Source organism: Chamaea fasciata, unplaced genomic scaffold (assembly GCF_029207755.1).
Source record: "Chamaea fasciata isolate MVZ Bird 193981 ecotype frontalis unplaced genomic scaffold, bChaFas1.0.hap1 SCAF_3, whole genome shotgun sequence".
NCBI lineage: Eukaryota > Metazoa > Chordata > Aves > Passeriformes > Sylviidae > Chamaea > Chamaea fasciata.
Window position 1 is genome coordinate 56,991,884 of NW_027094088.1, and position 23,735 is coordinate 57,015,618.

Consider the following 23,735-nt stretch of genomic DNA (forward strand, 5'->3'; position numbering starts at 1 on the left):
TGTCTGAAGGGCCTGGGAAAGGACACTGTTGGGTACTGTACATCCCACTTGGAAAGCTTGCTGTTACTTCAATTTGCTTTTACAGAAAAACATAAAAATCTATAAAATTATACCCTTTATTCTGATCTTGATAAATGTGCTTGCAACTGGACATATGTGGACTGCTGTACATGTCATGTGCTTCATTGTAACTGTGCTGGGGTTTGTGTGTGTGTTTGCTTATTTTGTGCAGAAAAAGACATGCCAAGCAGACCTCTGAGAGTGCGAGCCCGGTCTCCAGATGGCAAATTACCTTTTCGGTGGAAACCACCTTATGGAGCAGGCTTCAGAGGTCCATACAGCAGATCCCAAGGTTATCCCCGTGGATATGGAGAGAGCAACCGAAGGATGAGCTATTCTCCGATGCCGCAAGAGCGACAGAACCAGGAAGCAAGAAAACTCGGTGAGTCAAATTTCCCTGATAGCACCTGGCTTAGCTAGCAGGCTTCTGTAGTCCCCTATGGCTGCTAGGTGAGCACACACCACATGCTGTCCTAGCTATCAAAACCCCTTTTTCCTATAAATGAAAATACTTGTTATAATTGTGTTCTGTATCTTAGCGGGGGGGTGGGGTGGGGGTGGTATTGCATAGAGAATAGAGTAGAAATTGTGAGAGAACTTCATGCTGTGTTAAAGAGACACCATGTGCAAGTTTATCATATTAACAGCAGAGGGAAAAGGTGGAGAGAAGAGCCATAGTTCAGATTCTGCTTGCATGTGGTGGGACCCCTCTGAAATCCATTCTTTCTTTTAAATGAAAAAGATTACAGGAAACCTTTTGTTTTTTCCCTGCACTCACAGCCTCTGAATCAGTTCATGTGGTTTCACTGTCATCACGGAGCTCACAAGGACGGAGCCAACCTGTCTATAGGTCATCTTTAACTAAAAGAAAAGTAACGGGTATGTTTCTTTCAAATCTACTGTCAGTGAGTGGAGACAATTGGATGCAAAGAGATAGCTTTTTGAGTTTTACACTGGAAATCTTTTGGTGCTGGAGCTACTAGGTTTTTCACTGTGTGGTAAAGAGTTTGATGGATGTCTCTAATTCTCTAATTCAAGCAGGATTAATAAAATAATACAACTTTGTAACATGGTTGGTTGAGTTTTTGAGGTCCTGTTTGCTTTTTTCTTTAATCTCCTCCACTCTATCTACTGACAAATGTTATGCATTCCAGTAACTGCATGAGAAGACTTGATTAAATCAAAGCCAGGAGCCCCAAAATTGATATGCCTTCTTTTTCTCAGATACGTAACCCCTTTTCTGAAGGGTTGATTACCAGAAATGTTAACCTGGTCAGCAAAAGTTTTCACTTTCTTTGGAAAGAAGTTATTACATGCTGCTGCCATGGTTAAAAAGGATGAGTGAGATTCTGAGTCATCTCCATGCCAGTGTGGTTTTTCACCCCCTCACACTGCGATGTGAATGGCATGGGAATCGCAAAAGATTTAGGAGTTTTTGATGGTGATGAACACCTGTGCCAGAACTGAGAATTGTGGTTGAACTGTTGAAATCCCATCTCACACCTTTTCTGGAGAGGTGATGCTCACCCATTTCTCATGCTCTCTTTTTTTCAGGCGCTTCCATTACAAAACTTTGTAAATAGGCACCCTAAGCTACTTGTGGTTTGTAGATGGATCCTCTTGGCCATTTTTGTATTGTAGCTGTTTGGCTTGGAAAACCTGGAACTGTCTGAAAACTCTCTGTGTTAAAAACCTATTTGGAAGACAGGAAATGTGCCTCCCTGCTGCCTGTCATCTGTGTAGGCAGTGCTGGATTTTGGGCCACTTGCTGAAGAGAAGGGCAATCTCTCACTGAATTTCAGGCATAGATGAGTAAGATCCCTAGAGAATGAGATCATTCTCCAGAGTTTATTGGCTCCTTTTCTTTCATGAGACATCGATATTTTTTCCAATGTTACTTGTCTATAAAACTCTGTCTGGAAGGTCGTGCCTTGTACATTCTGTGCCTTTGGGAGACTTGGAAACAGTTACTGTTACACTAGTAAGGAAAAATAATAAATCTTTCATTGGCCAGTAAGATAGACTAGACTAAAACAACTCTGATGGACAGATAGATAAGGGAACCTCATCAAAATTAAAAACCTCAAAATATCAAAGTAGTTTCACTTAATTTTAAAATTTTGTGAATTATTTGCTAAAGGTACTCTGATATATCAAAACAGCCCACTTCAATGATTTTTTCATTTTTTTTCTTGTATACCATAAAAAAATTAAGGCTAACTTCAAAAAACATGTTGGAAGCACTCAAAACCATAAAATATACACTAGTATAATTTTTTTGAAGAAGGTTTTATTGCCCTTCAAAATGAAACCTGATTTTAAAATCTCAGTATTTTCTTTAAGACAAAATTTCTGCTCTCCAGGTACCTCTAGCAGTGCCTTTTCAAGAGAGGGTGAATATCAGTATGTTAGTAAAACATTTGCTGTGAGTTACAGTTTGAGGATGAATAGAATATTGAAAGATCGTAGAATGTATTAGTACTGTGGTCTTGCAAGCACACAACTAACAAAAGAAATTACCTTTCCTTGAAATACCATCAGTAATCAATGTAATTTGTTTTCCACTCCCACCTGTATTTCTAAATCAACTGTGCTGTGTGGATATTACAGTGTCAGTTGAAGACATTTGCTGTTTTTTATGAGAACTCCAATGTTGTTAATGATATGCTGTTCTATTTTGGCATTTCAGAGGAGGAAGAGGTGGAGGTGGCACAAGACATAACTGTTCGAGTTATGTCCTCTCAGTCTGTGCTTGTTACTTGGACAGACCCACTGTATGAAAAGCGGAAGGTTGCAGCAAATAGGTACTAAGCCCTGGGATTTTTAAATGGGTGCTGAAGTGGAACTGCTGCCAATGCTCTACTGAATGCTTTTGCATTTATTTAATTGCTGTTGGTTATGAGAATAATTTAGCTTGCCTCCTAGCGCCCTGCTCGTTAGCATTTAGAGATCTGTGAGAGTGTTGTACTACAGGGGTTTACATCTCTTCTGAAATGTTGCCAGCACCAGCTTGGGTATTTGGCTCTTCCAGTGTTAGTATATCACCACAGTCAGCAAATTCCCAAAGAGGCATGGGGAAAGGGGGAGTGGGGGGCAAGGCACAGCCCACAGAGGTGAGGTGTCGAGTTGAGTTGTCAAAACAGACTACAGCTTTGAGATGACCATGCTGTGGGTGGAGGAAACATCACTGCAGTGGGAAAAACACCCATCATTGCATCCTGCGTCCTCTGACCCTTCAAAAGCCCCATGCAGCTGAGGCTGAGCAGGCTGGAGCTCTTGTGAGTGAGAGCTTGGCAGCATGCTGCAGCAGTTGGAGACCAAAACAAACAAGAAAATGGGCTGGAAATTGCCAAAGATCTGAAAGCACTGGATTGTGTTGCTCAGCCTGGGAACACTGAAGAGCTGTGCAAACTGGTGCTGAAATGCCATGAGAGTCACAGCAGAAAAACTAGTAACTTTGGATGTTCTCTATTTCTTTGTGGAAGCAGTTATCTGGGCAGTTAGGTGGGAACTGAACCACTGGTGCTGCTCTGGGAGCAAGGGCCTGCCAGCAATCCAGTCATGCTCAAGGCTGTGGGGCAGTGAGGTGGTGGTGTGGAAACCCCCAGGATGCCTGGCTCAGTTCAGGAAATCCTGCAGCTTTCTCCCAGGGAAGAGGGTGTTTTGAGTAAGAGTCTTGAAAGAGTGGTCCATTCACTCTTTGGGGTGAAAGCAATCACAAAAAGTATGCTGGGTTTTGTTGTTGGTACTTTGTGGTTTGCACTTTGGTAGGTTCCTCCCTTAGCCCCAGCAGGCTGCTTGAGGGCAAAGCATCCCTGTCCCACTCTGGTTCTGCTAATGCTAGGCTTCCACATGCAGGCTTTTATTTTCCTGTGTTTCTGATGCCAGGCAGTATAACGTTCGCTATCGGGAAAAGGGGGAATCGGCGAGGTGGGATTACAAGCAGGTGTCCAACCGGCGGGCACTGGTGGAGAACCTAGTGCCAGACACTATGTATGAGTTTGCCATCCAAATCTTGGAGGGAGGAAAGGAAGGCAAATGGAGTGTGTCTGTCTACCAGCGGACCCCAGAGGCAGGTATGCATTCCAAGGGTCCATGGGGTAACGCAAGTTATAGGGTTTGAGCTGTGGAATAGGGCTGGCTTGAGGGAAAGCCAGAACAAGCCAAATGATTGCTTGGGGCAGCAGAGGGTTGAGGTGTGGGAAAGGCCTCAGTGCTGCTGCCTGCACCCCTGCAATAGTGAAGCACACCAGGGGAGCACACCCAGTTGCTCTTGTGGCGCAAGGAGAACAAGGGGAGGCAGCTTAGATATTTCTGTGGGATGGGACCTTGGACCCCTGCAGTTAGATGTGCCCCTTCCTTTGAGATAATCAACCTGGCTTCCATTCCTCTCTGTGGACAGCAAATTTAGATCCTCCCTCCTCCATGGAGAAGCTGTCAAGCCCCTTTGGTATAGGAAAGTGGTCCATAACAGCCAAATTCCAGCTAAGCCACACTAAAAGTCTTGTGCAGACCTCCTGTTCCTAAAAATATGGAAGAAAATTTCACTATGGCAGTCAGAGAAAGAGATGTGACAGAGACAAGCATGGATCTGAGCCATGTGTACTCTTCACATTTATCTTTGAAGTAGCTGTATAGGAATCTCTGCTATGGAGCAAAAGGTGTATGGTGTGTTGATTCTTACTTGCCTCTTCTGCTGATGGCTGTTTCCCAGCTCCTGCCAGTGCACCTGAAAATTTGGATGTTTGGCCATTGAAGGGGAAACCAACCTCTGTAGCAGCATCCTGGGATGCTCTTCCAGAGAGTGAAGGAAAAGTCAAAGGTGAGTCTTCACTCTTGATTTCTAACTCCCTTAAGGAGCTGGTGTTCTCAAAGGCAGACTGCCCTGCAGTAAGCTGGAACCTTGGCTGTGCCAGTATTCTTTCTCTTGATTAAACCCAGACAAGATTTTCATGTTTCCAGCCCAGTGTTTCCATGGTGTCACTGAGAAGCCACCGTTCACTGTCTGCCTGGGATGTCACAGAGGTTCCTGGCGTATCATGCACTCACATTTTACCTCTTCTTCCATTAATAGGCAGGTCAAAATGACACTCAAGAAGGAAGTTTCCAGAAAGATTTTTAAGAATTAGTTGAAGAGGAAAAACTTGGGTAGTTGCCAAGAAAGTGAGTGGGTTTATGTTGTGTTTTATTTCTAGTTTGTCATGGAAGGAAATCCTCAGCTTAAGAAGCAAACACCAATCTTATTTCAGCAGATATCATCATAAATCTTGTGTACTATAGTGTTATTGTACATACTCATAAAAGATATGAGAAACTTGCCAGTTGGCTAAGTTTTTGCATAGAATTAAAGAAAAAGAAAAAGCTCTTTCTGGGATGTTTCTTTCCTGTTTCCCTCTGAAAATGAGGCTTATTTTTTAGCCTCCTATTCTTCAATGGTTTAACAGGATTGTGTTCTCAAATTACACAAGTTTTTGGGGGTCCCTTATCAGCACCACAGCATCTCAGGATTTGAAAAATCATTGGCCTAGAGTGAGGTACACCGTGTCTGCAAGACCTACTTTATGTGTTCTTCAGGGCAGTGATGGAATTCCTTCCTTTTTTTGAAGTCAGTAGAAGTCTGGCCAATTGCTTCAATGGAGCTGTAGTTGTGTCCAAGAATCATTATTTCTGTAACAAGGGTCATGCAGGGACATTATCTTATATTTCAAGTCTGCTCCTAATTTTGACCAATGTGTAGCCCTTTGTGCAGTTTTGTCTGCATTGTTATTAGATGATTCATCCAAGGCAATCATTTTAAAGATTCCTAATATTCAAGGGCTGAATGCTTATACACATCTAACATATCGTTGTTTGAGTATGAAGTGTTACAGGAGAGGTCTTACTTTCAAACTAAATAAATGACAAGATATTTTTACTGGCTAAATAAAATCACTGAATTAGCATTTGATGGCCATTTTGATAGCATGTGGCAATCAGGAATTTTTGTCTTTTGATCCTTTTGTTTTTCAACCCTGTCCTTTTATGTATTTATATCACATATTAAAATAATGAGAAAAAATGTTCTCAAGTAGTCATTTGAAAATTACCAGAAGCTACACCAGTGTCTCTGACATGAAAGCAACTCCTGTGTAAAAAAAAAAAGAAAAGAAAAACCATTCAAAGAAAAAAAGATTTATGCCTTCTTATACCTTAATTTGTTTTTCAGTGGAGCATTAAATGTATTTGCATATAAAATATTGATGATTTTTTTCCTTGATTTTGATGAACTGTGCGTGGCTTGTTTCTTAACACAATGAATATGGGCTTACCTTCAGGAAAAAAAAAAAAAAGATGCCATTATGTTCTAGAGTTTTCTCATTGTGGCACTGTGGCTCCTCAGGTATTATTGTGGGCTTTTGTGTAGAGAGAGAAAGCTGGCAGCCCATGAAATTTATTAGCAAAACTCTGGTTTTGTCTGATACCTATGCCTCTTACGGAGGATTTGAAAAGAAAACAGAGCTTGCCTGTCTGAGATCTCACCCGCACTCCTTGGGAGTATAATGGGAAGATTCTTCTTCGTGCCCAGAATTGTTCCTATAGGGGTGAAATTTCTCTCAATACAGAAGGCTAATATAGAGCACAGGTATCACAGTAATTCAGAACTCAAAGGTGAGAGCAGGGTGAGCTCCAAAGTGGCAACCAGACCTTGCTTTGCTCTCTCTGCTGTGGTGTTTGGCCCTAGCTCTGGTTAAACACAGTGTGTCATATGTTGATTTTGTTGGACAGACGTGATGTTGCTACCATTTGGCAAATCTGCAGTGCTGATATTTTCTGGTAGAAGTATCTCTTCTGAATAAGAACAGATATTCAACTTAACCTACATATATATGTGTATCTCTCATGTCTTTATACTCCAGCTGTTGACTCGGCGTGCATTGCTAGTGTATTAATTTTAGTAATGCACGTTCTAATTCATCCTACCCATACAGTCTGTCCGCTGGAAACAGGACTGTTTTCAGTTTCCTCCTTCCAACCGTCTGCCAAATCATTTCAGAATACATTCTTTCATACGCCCCGGCTCTCAAGCCATTCGGAGCAAAGTCCATCACCTACTCTGGAGCTACAACATCAGCCATAATAGATGGTCTGCAGGCCGGGGAGCGCTATATTTTCAAAATTCGTGCAGCAAACAGGAGGGGACCGGGTCCTCAGTCAAAAGCCTTCAGTGTCGTCATCCCAGCAGGTGAGCACCAAGCCATTAAACAATGCTGTAGTTCACCCACTCTTGCCTTGGTCCCAGTTGTGTTAATTCTTACTGACTGAACTCCTCTGTACTCTGTCTGACCTGTGGGATTTGACTTCCTTAATATTGTTTCTGCTTGTTCTTTTCATCAATTTTATTGTCCAAATGAGTCTTTGTCACTCTTAGCATGCAAAAAGACATCTTTATGGACATTTTAGCCTCTTAAATGCATGCCATAATCTCTGACAATGTTATGTGCTTCTCTTATCCTAAGGCCAAAGAATGCAATGCTCTGAGTCTTTGGCTGCTCTGCTCCTGACAGCTGCTGCTCTTGAAAGTCACTTAGTGTCTTACTCAGATACTACTCCTTGTGTTTGGCCCTTGCCAAAAAGTTACTGTTGTAGGGGCAGAATATTTTCTGGGTTAGCTAAAAAGGTGGACCACAGCCTTACATGGGATAATGCAGCACCATGCCATCAGCATGACTAAATTCTGCTGAAGATGTGGTTCCCCTGAAAGTGTGTTGCAGTCCTTTATTTTAGATATTGATTTTAATTGGTCTATGTTTTACTCAAGCTACAGTAATTCCAAATAGGTACCTTCCTACAACTCAAGACTTAGCTTGGCTGGACTCCACAGCCTGGTTAATACAGAAATAATTATTATCTCATATTCTCATAAGTTGTTTTGTTCTTGCTACCTGTGTGGTTTCTGCTTTTGGTCAGTTTTTGTGAATCTTCTACTGTTGCAAATAAACACTTTTTTTTTTTTTTTTTTTTTTTTTTTTTTTTTTTTTTTGCCCCTAGCTGCTCATGAGGATTCAGTTGCTCAGCAAAAGACAAACAATCAAGATTATTCAGAGGCTAAAAAGACTGGGAATGCTGGCTCATCTCCTCAAAGTTCTTCTGTTTCTTCAAAAGCCCAGCTGTCGCCTTCTTCTAAGTTGTCTGTTCATTCACCTGGTGTTAGTGATAAAAAGAGTCTTCTTTCTGAATATAAGAACAAAATCTTGACTCGAGGGGTCCTAAGTAAATCTCAGTTACCTTCTAGAAAGGCAGGAGAGCTGGAACCTGACCTCCAGTCCACAGAGGTGACAGATAGCCACGGTTCCTCCCAGGAAGCTACAGCATCACCACCAAAAGCCCAGGACCAGAGGAAGAATGTTAAACCCTTTTTCCCTAGTCGGCCAGTCCACCCTGTCCTTGCCTCAGGGAGGATGTCTGTTCAAACCCACACATCTGAGGTGTCAGGCCAGATGAGAACAGAGAAACATGAGCCAGCAGCACTGTTACCATCGTCAGCACAACATTCTTCTGCCTCAGCCGTTCCCAGATACACAGATAATGAAACAAAGCAATTGAGGCAAAGCAACAACAACGTGCCTTCTAAGACCTCTTCCCATCCTCCGCCGTCCAAAAATAATGGTCTTGCAAGTAATGTGGAAGGGAAGCCTGACCCCATGCTGGTTAAAGGGTCTTCTAAAACTTCAGAGCCTGGTCGCCAGGCCTTGCCATCGCATCGGCAGTCTGCTGCCTCTCACGAGGGTGTCTTAGGCCATCGCAGTAGATTTGGCTCTCTAGGTCATTCACATCAACCTGCTTCCAAATCAGCAGATTCCCATGCTCATGACAGTCGTAATGAGTTTGACAGTGAAGAAGCAGAGGACAGAGCAGGACAGCCCAGTTCTAGGTCACAGCAAACAAGGCTACCCTCAGGCTCCAGTTCCCGCCCATGGCAGGATTCGAAATCAGCTGCGGCAGCTGTCTCATCGAGGGCTGCTGTTCCTGGTTACACTTCACCACACTCTCGCTCTTCCACCAGTGCCAAATCCAAGGGAAAGGATGTTGATAAGAATTATAGGGAGGACTCACAAGATGAAAACCCCTTATTTCCTTCTTTGCCCTCTTCCAGGCAGTCTTCTTCAGCAATCTATTCCAAGAGAAGAAATCTTCAGGTTGATTCTGATTCTCACCCCAGAGAGACACATGCTGAAAAATCACCCCACTCTCACTCAGAAGAACAACAAAGTCAAACAGCTGCTCCAGAAAAGCATTCTCTTTTGCAATCTTCTCTTTCCAAATACAAACCAGAAGAGCAGAGCAATCGAGAGGTAAAAGAAACAATTGCTCGATCAAAACCAAGCGAGTCTTTGCCCAGAAAGACATTCCCTTCTCGTCTCCCAGTGGAGAAGATCTCCCACTCAGAGCATCCACAGAGGGCCCAAACCAGTGCTTCCATACTGCATTCAAGGGGCCGGCGCCTCCCATCTCACATCTCATCCCAAAGTAATGAAGAGTTGCAGGAAGATGATGATGAGGATGGAACAGAGGGTAGTGACAGAGCAAGCAGGCGCTCTGTGCTTCTTAAAGACGTGTCCTCTTCTAGGGGATTATCTGCATCTTTCTCTCAGGGAAGCTCAAGTTCATCTCAATCAAAGCAACAGCAGCTAGGTTCTCAGGTACCTTCCTACAAACCAAAACATACTCAGCCAGACTCCAGTTCTGCCAGTGATACAGCAAAAGACAAGCAATATAATCAAAGATTGCCACCCACTTCGAGACAAGCTCGTCCTTCATTGCCTACTCGCTCAGGAGTTGCTACAAGAACAGCATCCCAAACAGAGAAAAAACATGGCCTGTTCCCCTCAAAAATATCTAACACTGAACTTCGTCAAAAAGTTCCTTCCCCCTCTTCATCTAAATCTCATCAATCAGTTTCTAATGAGGAGGATGATTATTACAGTGAATATGATCAGAAAGAAATAGAAGAGAAACCCACATCTTTGGCAGCAAAACGGTCCCCTTCTGTTTCTAGAGGTAACAAAAACATATATGAAGATACTGCTAGCAATAAAAGAAAATCTATGGACACTCTTCTACCTCACAAAGCAAGTTCTGAAGAAGAGATGGAAAAACCTTCAATATTAAAAATGTCTTCTTCTGAATCACCAAGAGGCTCTGCCATAGCATCACAGATTACTCAGTCCTCTAACAAACATTCCCCATCTAAACCAAGTTTTGTCTGGCCACGTTCTTCTGCATCTACCACCACACACACCATTTCTCCAGCAGCCTCTTCCCCTTCGTCTCCTCGTCAGCGACTACTGAACTCCAGGCTAGGGAGCCCTTCTCAGCGGCAGTTTGTTAGACCTCCTTATAGACCAGGTATCCTGCCTTTGTTGCACTAATGTCACTAATTGTGTTTTTCCTAACATCAGCAGTTACATGAAAAGTCCTCCAGCAGGATGCAGGTCCAATTATTTAGTATAATGTGTTGCTTTTTATTTTGGCGGTTGCTGGGAAGCCCAGTTCTTGAGGACATTGTCTATTTGGTGTAATGTGGTGCCCCAGACCCTTTTTCCTGTAGTCTGATCTGCACAGGATCCTGTGATCCACAGAGAGGGTGACAGAGTTAGGTGCTAAATTGGAAAGGTTCCTTATTGAGCAGTGACTTCACTGAATGCTCATTGAATGCCCATTTGTACGCAGAATATGACAACCTCTCAGGTACTGGGCTCGTTATCATGGATTACTAAAACACCTTTGTAGGTTCCACAGTACCACCTTGCCCATTCCTGGACACTGAGGTGTTTCCTCATGATGCCCTGGCATTCCATGTTATCTTTGATGAATTTTTAAGCCGCTTTCCTCTTTTTTCTAAGTGATAGTTCAGGGTTGCCCATAGCTGCTGAGGACTGTGCCCATCACAGGCAGGCCATTTAATACCTTTATGGCTGTGATTTACCCCAAAAGTTAGAGACTTGCTCTCTGACAGAATATCTGCAGACCTGGGTAGTAGAATAGAGGGTCCACTAAACATCTAGATATTGATTCCTCATGTCACCTATGGAAAATCCCTGACAACCTCAGTGACTTTGCTAGGTAGAAATATCTTTTCTCCCTCCAATGCGTGGACATCAGAATACTATTTAGTGCCCTGAGTGTTTTAGTAAATACTTTCTGTGTTACCTGTAGGTAGCACTTCTGAAATGCTTACAAAGATCACAAACATTTTAATGGCTGTAGTGCCATGAAGAAATGTTGCCCTGCTTTCTTAAAAAAAGAGGGAATAGAGAGACCAAATAAACATGATAGAGATGAACAATGAGAGTTTAACCTCTTCAGAAAAAATGATTTCAGATTCATGTGTCAGCTGCAAAAATCTCACAGTGTCACAACAGTTGCTCCAAGAGGAAATGGAGTGCCTGGTTTGTGGAGTGTGATGAGGCCCCTTTCTTTTCTCGTTTATATTCAGATCACCCAGAAAATGCTTTCACTTGCAATTTGAAATATGGCTTGTAGATTGCACAGCTTTCTTCAGAATAGCGTGTTTTCTTCCCTGTTTCAGGTTATAATGGCAGACCAAATCTTACAACGAAAAATGGAAATGGAAATGGAAAAGTAATCCCTGGTAATAATGGAAAACCAAGCGGACAGAAAGTAATCAATGGCCCTCAAGGAGCAAAGTGGGTAGGGTGACCTCTCAAAATTCAAGATGTTTTGGCCTTTTATTGTACTTGTCTTTTCATTAAGAAAAGACAGGCAAGCAGTGTCCTCCGTCAATGCAGCTGTAAAGTGAAGCTATACTTAGTGATTTAGTTTCCACTGTCTCTGAAATCTAATGACAGATTCTGGGTTTTGCTATTTTAACCTTTTAAATTTGAAGCCTGGTGGGTTAAATTGTAAACTATAACATTATTCCTATAAAATTTAAAGAAACATTTGTTCGTCAAAGTCAGTGAGATTTGTGCTCCCCAGTGACTCAGGGACTTTTGACCCAGCAGGTTGTCTGTTGTGCAGTGTGAGCGGAGACTGATTGGGATAGCTGCTGTGAAAGATGTGTTCAGCAGTGCTTCTCCCAGACTTGCACTCGAGGTAGAAGCTCCTGAGCAAGACTTCTGAAATAAAAAGTGACTCCAAAACTGTCACGATGCTTTAAATGCACTTACGAGGGTTTTGCCATTCCTAGAGACATGTTTCCAGAGGTATATGCAGAAGAGCTCTGATGCCATTGATAGGAAAGCCCCACAAGCTGCATACATGCTCACACCTTGTCTTTCGAAATCCTAAACAATGAGTTTTTAAGCAAGAAAGGCAAGGGAAGGAACTGGTGCTTCCTGTATGTTTTCCCAAGCAAGAGGAGTCTGTGACCAACCTCCCTGACATCAGCAGAGTTGCTTTCACATGGCATGATAGATAAGGACATTTATTTTATGGCCACTTCAATCTTACCATTTTCCTTAGAGGAACATTAAAAAGTGGATCAGGTGTGTGACATTCAAGGAAGGCATTTTGAAAAGCATGCCCAAAGTCCTTCAAATGGACTTCAGAAAGTGGGCTAGAAAGGTCCTTGGAATGCCATGGGGCATTTCTCTGCCTCTCAAGGAGAAGGCATTGCTGCAAGCAGGATGAACACCTTGTAAAGCAAGAGGATCTATGCCAAATCTGGGGCCTGGGGTGCTTCAGAGACTGATCTCATCATCTGCTGCCCTTCCTGCTGCAATCTTTTCCTCAGCACCAGATGTAAGTCTGTCTTGCCAACCTGGAATTGTTTCTTCTGTCCCCTTCCCAGTTTCCTCACAGCACTTAACACCTTTTGCATTTTTCTGTTCTGTGGCTCAGTGTCCGTTACCTCAGGTTAAAACAGCATACAGTTCAGCTATTTTGGGTTGAAATAACAACGAGGATCGAATTTTAACTGCAGTTAGCTCTGGAATTCAGTCCAAGCTCTCAGACATATTTGCTTTTCTTCAGTCTCCTACCCCCATTAAAATCTTAGCTACTTTGTTTTCACTGCTGTTTCAATATAAAGTAAGTAATCTAATATTTAATTTGCTTTTAGTTAGACATAATTCTAAATCCCATCTTCAAAATGACCCAGCATCATACTGAAATCAGTATTACAGGAATTCACCTTAGGAGTCGTGCAGCCCAAGAAAGTCAAGGAGTTTACACATTTCCACACGAGAGCTACAGTAGGTGATATGAATATGGCTGTGCAGCTCTGGAGCCCAGTTCCTGCGAATCTGCTTTCTTCAGCAATGATATTTCAGTGATTACTGTACACTTAGTTAGTTTTAAAAGTTCAAGTGTGTTGTAGCTATTCCTGAATGTCACACTTAGTGTCTGAATTTCCCCAGGATTTCTGTTGCTGTTAAATTTCATTTCACTTCCTCTTGGGTTAGCTCAACTTGAGTCCATCTATTGCTTTTAGATTGTAGATCTTGACCGAGGGCTAGTGTTAAATGCTGAAGGAAAATACCTCCAAGACTCCCAAGGCAACCCTCTCCGAGTGAAATTAGGAGGGGATGGACGTACAATTGTTGGTAAGTTACAATTTCCTTCTTACAGAAAAAAGCTCTACAGTTTTTGTGCACACAGTACAAATCTTTGAGCTGTTGAATGCTTCAGGCATCCCCAGGTCCCATGCAAGCCATTTGGAGTTACTTGTACCTCAAGTCTCCACCAGACAGTCAGGACATTGCAGGACCTGGGGAGGCTTTGAGTCACCCTGTGGGACTCCAGAGTACAAGACAGCAAGGATCACTCAAGTCCATCCCATTTGTACCAGCATTAGAAAGGACTGCCGAACTGAGCCAGAATAAGGATTGATGATTAGAACAAGGATTGATGATTGTTTATATCTTTGTATACATAGAAATAATTATTCCCCACTGCTAGCACCATACCAGCCATATGGATGTGTTTATTTTATTTTTTTTCTTCTAAAACTGACCACAAATAGTAAGAAACCCTGTTTGTGTTTTCTGAAGACACTGCTGTTTGCATGTCAGTCCATCTGTACAGATCTCTTGAATACAAATTCAGAGTCTATTGTTAACCTGGCTATCATGAATATTTACAGTACCCAGAATTTGGCACATAAGTTTATCTGCAGTGACAGCATCTTGCCAGCTCATCCCAGTTTTTCCTTGCACATGTTTGACATTAAGGAGCAGAACATGGATTCATCATACCTTTCATTAACAGTTTTGAGAGTGACTTAGATGAAATGCCAGCATTGTCTGCACATTGTGATTCTGAAATGAAACCTCCTTGGAGTGTTTATCAAACAGCTGAAAAATGTAAACACCACTGTGGTTTCTCTGAGGTTCTTCTGAACCATTTTTCAGCTTCCTTAGCCATGGCTCTTTCCTACGTAACACCCTCCTTCTCTGTCAGTTTACTTAAAGGAGAGTATTCACTGTATTCAGTGCTTTTGTGGCGTCTACTGTGATAAAACACAGTAATGCTTAATGCTATAATCCTGAAGTGGATTAATGGTGAGATTTTTTTGTTTTGTTCTTCTCAGATGAAAAAGGTGCTCCAGTGGTGAGTCCTGATGGATTGCCTTTGTTTGGACATAGCAGATTTAGCAAACCTGTAGCAAGCGCACAAGATAAACCAATAATAAGCCTTGGAGGAAAGCCTCTGATTGGTCTTGAAATGGTTAAGAAAACAACCACTCCCTCAACTACTACTACGACAATACCGACAACAACGACCACAACAACTACCACAACCACAACAACTGTTGCTACAACCACCACCACCACCCCTGAACCGACCACCACTGAGCCACCCACCGAGAAACCTGCACCAACCTGTCCTCCAGGCACCTATGGAGAGTATGATGATGAAGGAAACTTGCTCCTGGGGTTTGATGGCCTGCCAGAGTGCAATGCAGAAGGTAATTTCCTCTTGTGCTGTTTGAATTTCCATGGCTGTTACACAGATGTGGAATGGTAGAGAGTCTACCTCTAAAGATTTTGGTCCGTTTGATAAGGTAGGAGCTGAGATTAGAGCATGTGAAGAAGCATCTGGGTGTTAAATGGATTTTCACTGGAAAATGCCAACTTTCACCAAAACTGAGGTCTTTTGTGGAATTGTGTTGTTTTCAGCAAATTTCTTACATTGTGTTAGATCAATCCACTTTTATCCCATGTTCATTCACAGGGGTACAGGTATAGGCAGTAGCTTTGTAGTCAAAGCACTTACATGGAAGTTTTTCTCATTACATTTCAGGCCAGCGTAGGACCTGGAGGAGCTATACATTTTGTCTATTTTGTGTTTGTTTATCACAATGAATTCTCAAAAGTCTCTCTTCTGAGCCATGGTGGAAACAGCAGTTTCAAAGTGAGATTCTTGTTCTCTTGCCAGCCCTTGGAGATAGATTGTCTAGCAAGAATGCAGCGCTGCACAGATGAAGCTGGTGAAAGGCAACCCTGGTTCTTCATAGATAAGGCAGAGTTGTACACTGATTTCTTTAATATCTGAAGATATGAACCAGTTTCAGTGCATGTAATTTTCCCCGTTGCAGTTATACAAGCTTAGGTTGTGGTGCCAAACTGAAATCCAAAGTAAACACATATAAATGCACTAGAGTCTTTGGATGTTGAGTGTGTTCCCTGTTATGTTTTATGCTTTCAGCACCTGGATGTTGCATTGCAAGTGAGTTAGCTGCTTATTTTGCCAAACCAGATCAAGGAGCACCATGGTAGCCCTTACCTTTCCAATTTGTAGGTAATCCTCAACTCAGTCTACTAATGGGCAATAGCAGCACAGCCATAACTTTACCAGCATGTTGGCAGTCAGGTATCTGCAGGAGCTAGTTTTAATTGGTTATGAAGCCCCTTTACCTTTCTCCCATATACATGTATCTTTTAAGTCAAAGTAGATTTACAAGTATGTCACAAAAACATGCCTAGGAAGCTGAACTATCACTTTGAAAAGGGCAGTTGTTGCCTAGAGAGGCTACCTGGAACAGAGGCTAGACAGAGTTAAAGGAATAAAGTAGGTATTTATTAAAAGGCCTTCCAAGGATACACCTTGGGCAGTACAGGAGCCTGGCTGTGCCTCTGCCCAAGATAGACCCAAGAGGGATGTAAGATGGACCACCGGCCATGAGTTTTCACACTTGTATAAGTTTTGGTTCACTTACATATTGGGGTTAATTGTCCAATTACAGCTTCAGGTTATGAAGTCCCACCCTCCCGGATTGCTCTTCTCAATTCACTGTTGTTTATGCCTTTTTGGGCTCGAAGCTGCAATGGTGTCCTTGGTTCTCAGGCTGGAAAAGGATTGTTTTGTCTGACTAAACTGTGAAGAGAGCTTGCTAATACTTTATATGAAATTCAGAGTTACACACTAAGGCAGTACAGAAGCTCAAAAATACGAAAGCTAAAACTTAAGGCATCACAGTGATATAGAAAGGTGTGGCTTCAGCAACTCACAGTGGGTCTAAGGATGTCATCCTGGGAGAAGATCTCAGAAGCAGAAAACAAAATTCCCTTACCAGTGGCCCTAGGTAACTAATGAGTCAGAGATGTCAGTTCCTTGTGCAGGTGAGGTGAAATTACAATAAGCTACAGTGTTAGTATTTATTAACAATTAGCCATGTTTGGCAGTGTGCAGTTATAGAAGTGTGCTTGCATGTGTAGATACAGATGTGTACACATGCAAGCATATGTATGTAAAAATCATATAATAATTAAATGTTTATATGAAGAGTCTTGCTTTTCCCTATGCAAAGTTCATAGTTCAATTATATGATTTTTACATACATATGCTTGCATGTGTAGATACAGATGTGTACACATGCAAGCATATGTATGTAAAAATCATATAATAATTAAATGTTTATATGAAGAGTCTTGCTTTTCCCTATGCAAAGTTCATAGTTCTTAACTGTACTTACAAAAGTGTTACAAATATTGTTTTATGTAGTCACTCTCATACTTTCAAAATTGCCTAAAGGGAATCATAATTTTTGGTAGTTAAAATCCCTCCCACACCCCTCAGCTCCTTTTGCTTATCTTAAATGTTGATTATATCCTGTAATGTTTCCTCTTTTTTGGCCTCTGCTGTTTGGACAACCTCTTCTGAGAATATACATGGTAAGAACAGTAGAAGTTCATGACATATATCTGGGGCTAAACTGAAAGTAGGCTCCAGAAGCTGAGCAACAAAATCCTTTGCGGTGTTACGTTTAGTAGAGATGTGGGCTGGGGAATTTTCATGTGATTTTCAGAACACATAAAAATTCTTCTTGGGTTCTTTGCCTTCTACCACATGGGCTTGCTGAATCTTTGAACTTGGTAGAGGCACAAATGAAAACTAAGTTTTTATTCAGGCTGTGTGTTCAATGAGAATGGCCTTTAAGTAACTCATAAATTGCCTGGCATTTTGACAGTATGTCTGCAAAGGCCTTGCAGTGGAAGACTGAAAGGACAAGATGGTGCTGGATTTCTGCTTCTTACCTGGTCCTTAAGGCTTATTACCTTATAGCTTAAGCAATATCAGTCCCTACCTGGGAATTTTGGAAGCTTCTCTGAAGAGTCTTTTTTATTTTTTAGTTTTTTTAAATCCTAGTGACCTGCTTCAGGATTAGATAAACACAGCAAAACAGCCTGCCTGTTCCACAAAGGAACTTGCTTGAAAAGAAAAAAATCTTTTTGGTATTTATTTAGTGGTGGCTGTTATTGTTTAACAAGGGAAGTGTATGTTTCAAGAGGGGTAAACAACTACTGCTTGAGTTATCAAAACAATGCAATTTTCACTTGACCATTTCCAAATTATATTAAATTATATTTTTATCTTGTCTTTCCCTTTAATCTGAGTCTATAAATTGCTCCAGATTGTTTAGTGAAATACTTTTTCTGCCAAAGCTTGATATTTGTTGCTAAGTGCTTTATTCACAAACAGGGGCTGCAAGGGCCAAAACCCAGCTCCAAATGTTCTACTTAAGCTTTGGAAAATTCTTTTATCTCTGGCAGGATTTTTTTCTTGATCCAGCAGAATATATTGTCAGCTTTTCACTAGATTCAGCAGTCTTTAACTTTCAAGGAGGAGTTTGGTCACACAAGTGTGATTTGTCAGTGAAATCAACTAAACTTTATTCATGAACTCACAAAGGAAAAAAACAGTGGAGACTTAACCACGGGTTGCATGTGATAAAATCAAGTGGTGGATTTTGTAAGACATGTAAGACAATAAGACTGTCCTTACAGATGCCAAAAGTCTGCAGCAAGTGGTCATAGGAAGGTTTGGCCCCATTTGTTACAGGCAGGGTTTACTCAAGAGCTTCAGCAAAGAGTGATGGAGCAAGGTGAAGAACTGCAGCTGGAGTATGTACCAAAAATAATGAGAGGTCTGTTGGAAAGTAGTCTTATTGTCACCATGACACAGCTACTGCTAAACAAGCACAGACAGTGAAATTGAGTTCAAAAAGTAGAAAATGAAATTTGGCTTTGCTGGACTGTACGTAGGCCAAAGAATTACTAGCTAATAAGCATGGATGAGTTGAAATCTGCCCATGAATGATTTCAAATTTCTGCATATCTAATCCTCTTGATTACTTGGATGTAGGCAGTCAAAAGTAAGTGCATACATTATAGATGTTGGCCAGTTGTGGGTAGACCTGCAGAATTCAGCAAAGAATCTAGTTTGTGACTGACTACCCTCAGAAAAGTCAAGTGACTTCCAAGGGGATAATCCCCTGAAGAATGGCTGCAGAAGTCTACCATGAGGAAATATCAGATTCCAATACATGAAAGTCTGACAAGACTAAACCCATTTCCGTTGTTTTAAAGCTTATTTTGGCATTAAAATCACAGTGTATTTAAATGAAAATTATTTTAGGAGGAAAAAAAGCAGTTATACAGTAATTGCTGGTTTATAAAAAAAACAGCAAAATGAAAATGTATAATTCAGATTATACTTGTGAACTATTTAACACTGACAGTTGAAACTTTGCGCTGTTTGCAGTTCTGGTTTAGTAAAAAAACCACCATTGCTCCCATATTGAGTGTTACAGGAACGTGATCAATGTATGTGAAGTGTCCTGAGGTTAAAGCTGTCTTTCTCTTGTCTTTGTTCACATGCTGGCCCCCCCCCAGTCACAGCATTGCATTGGAGACTTCTGATGATACCTGCAGCAGGTTACAGCACAGTGCTTTTGCTTTGTTTGCATGGCTTTTTATGACTGTGCTGAGCTTTGTGTACTCCTTGGCTTCCCTTAATTATGTGGAGAAACATTTTCTCAGAGTGTGCAGGAAAGCCTTTGGGATTCAACAGATGAGGTACTTGATGGTTGATGTATGGTTGGTGCTGGATTTATGCCCTGCAGAGACAATGAGAAAATATAAAGGAATAGTCAGCTGGGAAGTCTACTGGTGCTTTGGATTTTGGGGTGGGTCAGTAGAGTGTTTTTGATGTGCACCTCATAATCATCTGTCCTTGCTAGGCTTTCATTTGCATCCTGGAGCAATCTCACTCTGATTTCCTGAACTGAATTCACATTGGATGAAACTAATGCAGAAGCAGTGCTTCAGGATTACACCTATGTGGCCCAACCTGAAATGGGCAGCCATTCCATAGAATCAGAGTAGAGCTAGTGCAGAGTAAAACCCCAGAAAACACAGCACTAATTACTTCATTCTACAAATCCATTCCTTTTGGGCTGGATTCCTTGCAAGACCATTGACATGGTCTATAAATGTCATGGCTCTGTGGGCTTTTTGTTTTTATACCTCCACAAAAATATTTGGGTAGTAATATTTAATTGCTTGGTTGGTTTCTTTGGCATATAATGTTTTCACATTTGCTGCTTCTGAGACTATAAAATATTGTCAAATCCAGATGTCATCATTATGTATTTGCTGGCAGCCTGCCTCTGCTCCAAGGCAGCTGGGGCCTGGGGCAGAGCTTCTGGAAGGTGATTACTCTTAATTTTGTGTAGCAGCCCTGAACCCATTTTCCTTTAGCAAAACTCCTGACTACTGCACTTAGTTTCTTATCTGTTATTCTCAATGTGCAGAGCGGACTGTCACTGCGTTATTTGGAAACCAGGAAGTCATCTTATTTCTTTACAAATCATCTGGCTAAATACTTTTATTTTCAGTTTTATTCCGGAATCATTTTATTGAATGCTTATAACATTTTTTTCTTTCTCTGTCAATAGATACATTCTCAGGACTGGATTCAGATGTGACAGCCACTCCAGAAGCATATGTGATATATGATGATGGTATGGTTTAACTGTAGAAATCTATTGCAAGTGGGATGTTGCTTTTTTGTCTGTCTTCTTTCTTTGGAACTGAGCTCAAGGAGACAGATTAGTAAATGGGAGCTTAAGCAAGTGGTGGTGAGCTGGAAAACGGTTCTGCATTACATGTGAAGAGAAAGGGTCCAAAACCATCTGTTTCTGGACATTTCCTTTCTATCAGTCCTGCAGTCTAACAGGAACCCATTGGGGAAATAAATTACTTTTCAGAGCTGTGTCATACAGACCCTGCTTCAATCCTAGATTCACTTTCTCTGGTACAACTTCTAACTCCAGCCCAGTCAAAGTCAATTACCTCCTCTAAAAGGAAAAATCCAAATAACCTTCAAGTCTTGAATAATTGAAATACCTTAGTCAGTTGTTTCTTTAATGTGTAGTCTGCATTTAGACAATTAAGCATGCTCATACTGAATGAGATCACCTGCATATAAAATAACTGATCAGCTTAATTCATGTGGAATTTAAATCAAAGAGATTTGAAATCAGATGAAAGGAAAAGAGGGAAATATTTTTTCAGTTCTATTCATGCCATCTTGATACTATAATCAAGGACTTACAAAACTTAGCTGAAGAGGAAGTGTCAGGTCACAGCATTTAATTTTAAGTTTGCATAGGGAATGGAAATTCTCAATTACTGGAAGTGAAATTCACTTTCAGTGACTTTTCAGTGAAATGTCACTTTCCATCAGTGACATTCTACCCCCTTTAGTCCTCAAATTCCTGCTACTGCGCCACATATGGAAGCGGGTAAGTACAGACCTCAGTCAAACAAGAAGTTTTTTGGTAGAATTTATGGCTCTAAAACAATGAAAGTCTCATTGTTTGTGGTTGTAGTGGTGGGATCTTAAGTCTAACCAACAACAGAAAAAGATTTAAAAAGAGTGCAGCAGCTGAGTGGAAGATATTATAGACATTTGTACTTATAATTCCAATCACTTCATACTGAAACTGACATTTAGAATGTGGGGAGGAAGGGATGAACTAGACACTGCACGAGACATACATCCCATATTCCTTACATCTCCATGGATGCAGAATATCCTCAGAGCACAGGTCTTTTGCCAGGCCTCCCCTTAGGTACAGGTCACCTGCAGAAAACATACATTTTAGCAGTTTAAGCACAAAACACTCAAAGACATGAGTTGAGTTCCCCAGCCTGCATGAGGTCATGGCAGGGATGCCAAATGCTACTTCCCCTTCATTTTGTGCCCCAAATCAAGTAGCACAGTAGCTTTTCAAAGAGCACTGAATTTAATAGGACTGAACATAGTGAGAATCATGCGGGACAGTTTGCCTTCCTTGATGGCCCTGCAGGGACCACAAATGGAAAGTACTGGACTCCACACATCCAGTTGCAAGGAGGGTTTGAGAGAAGTATGAACCATCTCTAGAGCTTTAGATTTGCAACACAGTTTTCTTAGAAAGCCATTTTTTTTTCTCTCCCTTCTCTATTTCCTTTGGCATCTGAGGGCTTTGGCCAGGGATTCAATTACTGTGAATTATCTTCTCTTTTGGGTTGTGAGAGGAGGTGGCTGATGCACATTCAGGATATTGCAGTACAAATATATTTGTTAATTTTCTTCCTGATTAACTGTGTGAGTGAGGTCTAAATCAGCAGTGACATGAGTATTCTGGGCAAAGACTGTTCTTCTTGTCCACCAGTTTGATAGAAACCATTGCAAGGCTGAAGTATGACCAACTTTGACATAGAGTTCTGTAAGGAGTGTGCAGTGGCCAGGCGGGGTGTGTAGCACTCCTTTGGGACTGGGGCTGGTGACAGAATTGTTTCCCTTCTTATAGTTAAGCCAAAATTAGATGAAGTATGCTAACATTTTCATCTTATGTTTCCTCTGAAGACTATGAGTTTTTTGAGAGCACTTTGCCGCCGGCTACCACCACTGTCACCACTACCACTGCTCCTACGACAGCAGAATTGGAGGTTGTCTATCCGGAGTCCAGTGTTGTTGGCACTGGCCCTGTGTCAGAATATGATATTGCTGGGAAGAAACGCTTCACTGGTAAGGAAGTCCTTTGGTTTCTGTAGCTTACTACTTGTGCTGCAAAGAATTCTCGTTCTAGCAAGGCCAGCCAGTAAGCTGAGGCCATTGCACAAACACATCCAGTAGACATGTGTGTGGTCCTTTTAAGGATTGCCACTTTGGAAACCCAAACAGCAGTACTTTTTCCTTGCTTCAATGCTTGCACATCTGTATGTGGGCCCACAATGATTTTGCTGAACCAGTAAAAACCTCTTTGTACTCTTTCAGTGTAAGTGCTCTGCTGTATGTTCTGCATTGTGTTTGGTCTAGCTGAAGTTAGTAAAACAGCAAGAGTGTCTGCACCAGTCCTTAGTTCAGCTTAACTGCATCTAACTTCACACCACTAATTCCAGCAGGGCAAGTCTCCACGTAGGTGTGAGTCTTCCTCTGGGGGACCTGATTCTTTTCCACTGATCTGTTCAACCCCAGTGATTTCATCCACCTTGCACAAGCATATTTGTCAAAAGGGTGCTTCAAAGTCAAGGAATGAATGGTATTTTGGATATGAACTTTCCAAAAAATAAATCCGGTAGAGATAAATGTGATTTTGGTATTTGAATGTTTTCTCAGTAGAAGGCATTTGGTGAAGGAACCCCCATTACATGAGCCATGTCTCCTGTGTACACGAGCCATTCAAGAGTGTGGGTTGGAGTTGCAGCACTGACTTCAGAGCTGCTCTGCTTCTTTGTCAGAGAAGCAGCTGGGGGGCAGAACAGAGGGATATGGAGATTGTAGGGCACTGCATTCCAGCCTCCACCCCAGGCTGGTTACAGCCCCTGCAGCCCTTTACATATTTCTGGCACTTGGACTGAGGTCAGGTCAGCTTCTGACTCACCTGGCATTTCAGAATAGATTTCAGGGGATGGAGAATCATCTTTTGAGATATCTTGGCTTCCCTTCCAATATCCACAAGCTTCATGTGGCTTAGAGTAGAACTCTGCTGCTGGAGTAAAAGATTTGTTTTTGTAGATGCCAAAACTTTTTCCAGTGCATCTTCAGTTTCCCTGTCCAAACAATTTCATGATGTTTCTATTCAGCTCTCTCACTGACAATGCTTCTTGATTCATTTAGCTGGAGAGGCTAAAATTAACTACATTGCAAGATCTGGAAAAAATTCCTTTAGGGCATGAAATCCAGTAAGATAAACCAAGAAATGTAGCTTTATGAACATTTCAAGGCACTAAGGAAATAATATTACCATCTCAATGAATTGTATTATTGCAACTGAATAAACATTTCCAAAGCAAGTTTTATAGTCCTTACTTTGAATGTTACGGTGACTTTTAAGGCAATAAAAAGATGGTTTAATCTTTTCCTGAACTGAAGTGCAATTCCAGTCAGTATAAAGCTTT

The 23,735-nt window shown here is 41.5% G+C and overlaps 1 protein-coding gene across 1 annotated transcript in view; it reads left to right on the forward strand.

The window, feature by feature from the left end:
• Positions 1-240: 240 nt before the first annotated feature.
• FNDC1 (fibronectin type III domain containing 1) overlaps positions 241-23,735 on the forward strand; it is a 39,432-nt gene continuing 15,937 nt past the window's right edge. Inside the window, exons 1-12 of the mRNA XM_066179111.1 lie at positions 241-442; positions 841-939; positions 2,750-2,864; positions 3,949-4,136; positions 4,775-4,882; positions 7,094-7,282; positions 8,089-10,446; positions 11,630-11,751; positions 13,496-13,607; positions 14,594-14,971; positions 20,243-20,308; positions 22,201-22,362. Of these exons, the coding sequence (XP_066035208.1) occupies positions 241-442; positions 841-939; positions 2,750-2,864; positions 3,949-4,136; positions 4,775-4,882; positions 7,094-7,282; positions 8,089-10,446; positions 11,630-11,751; positions 13,496-13,607; positions 14,594-14,971; positions 20,243-20,308; positions 22,201-22,362 (4,099 nt within the window). The remainder of the gene's footprint in view (positions 443-840; positions 940-2,749; positions 2,865-3,948; positions 4,137-4,774; positions 4,883-7,093; positions 7,283-8,088; positions 10,447-11,629; positions 11,752-13,495; positions 13,608-14,593; positions 14,972-20,242; positions 20,309-22,200; positions 22,363-23,735) is intronic.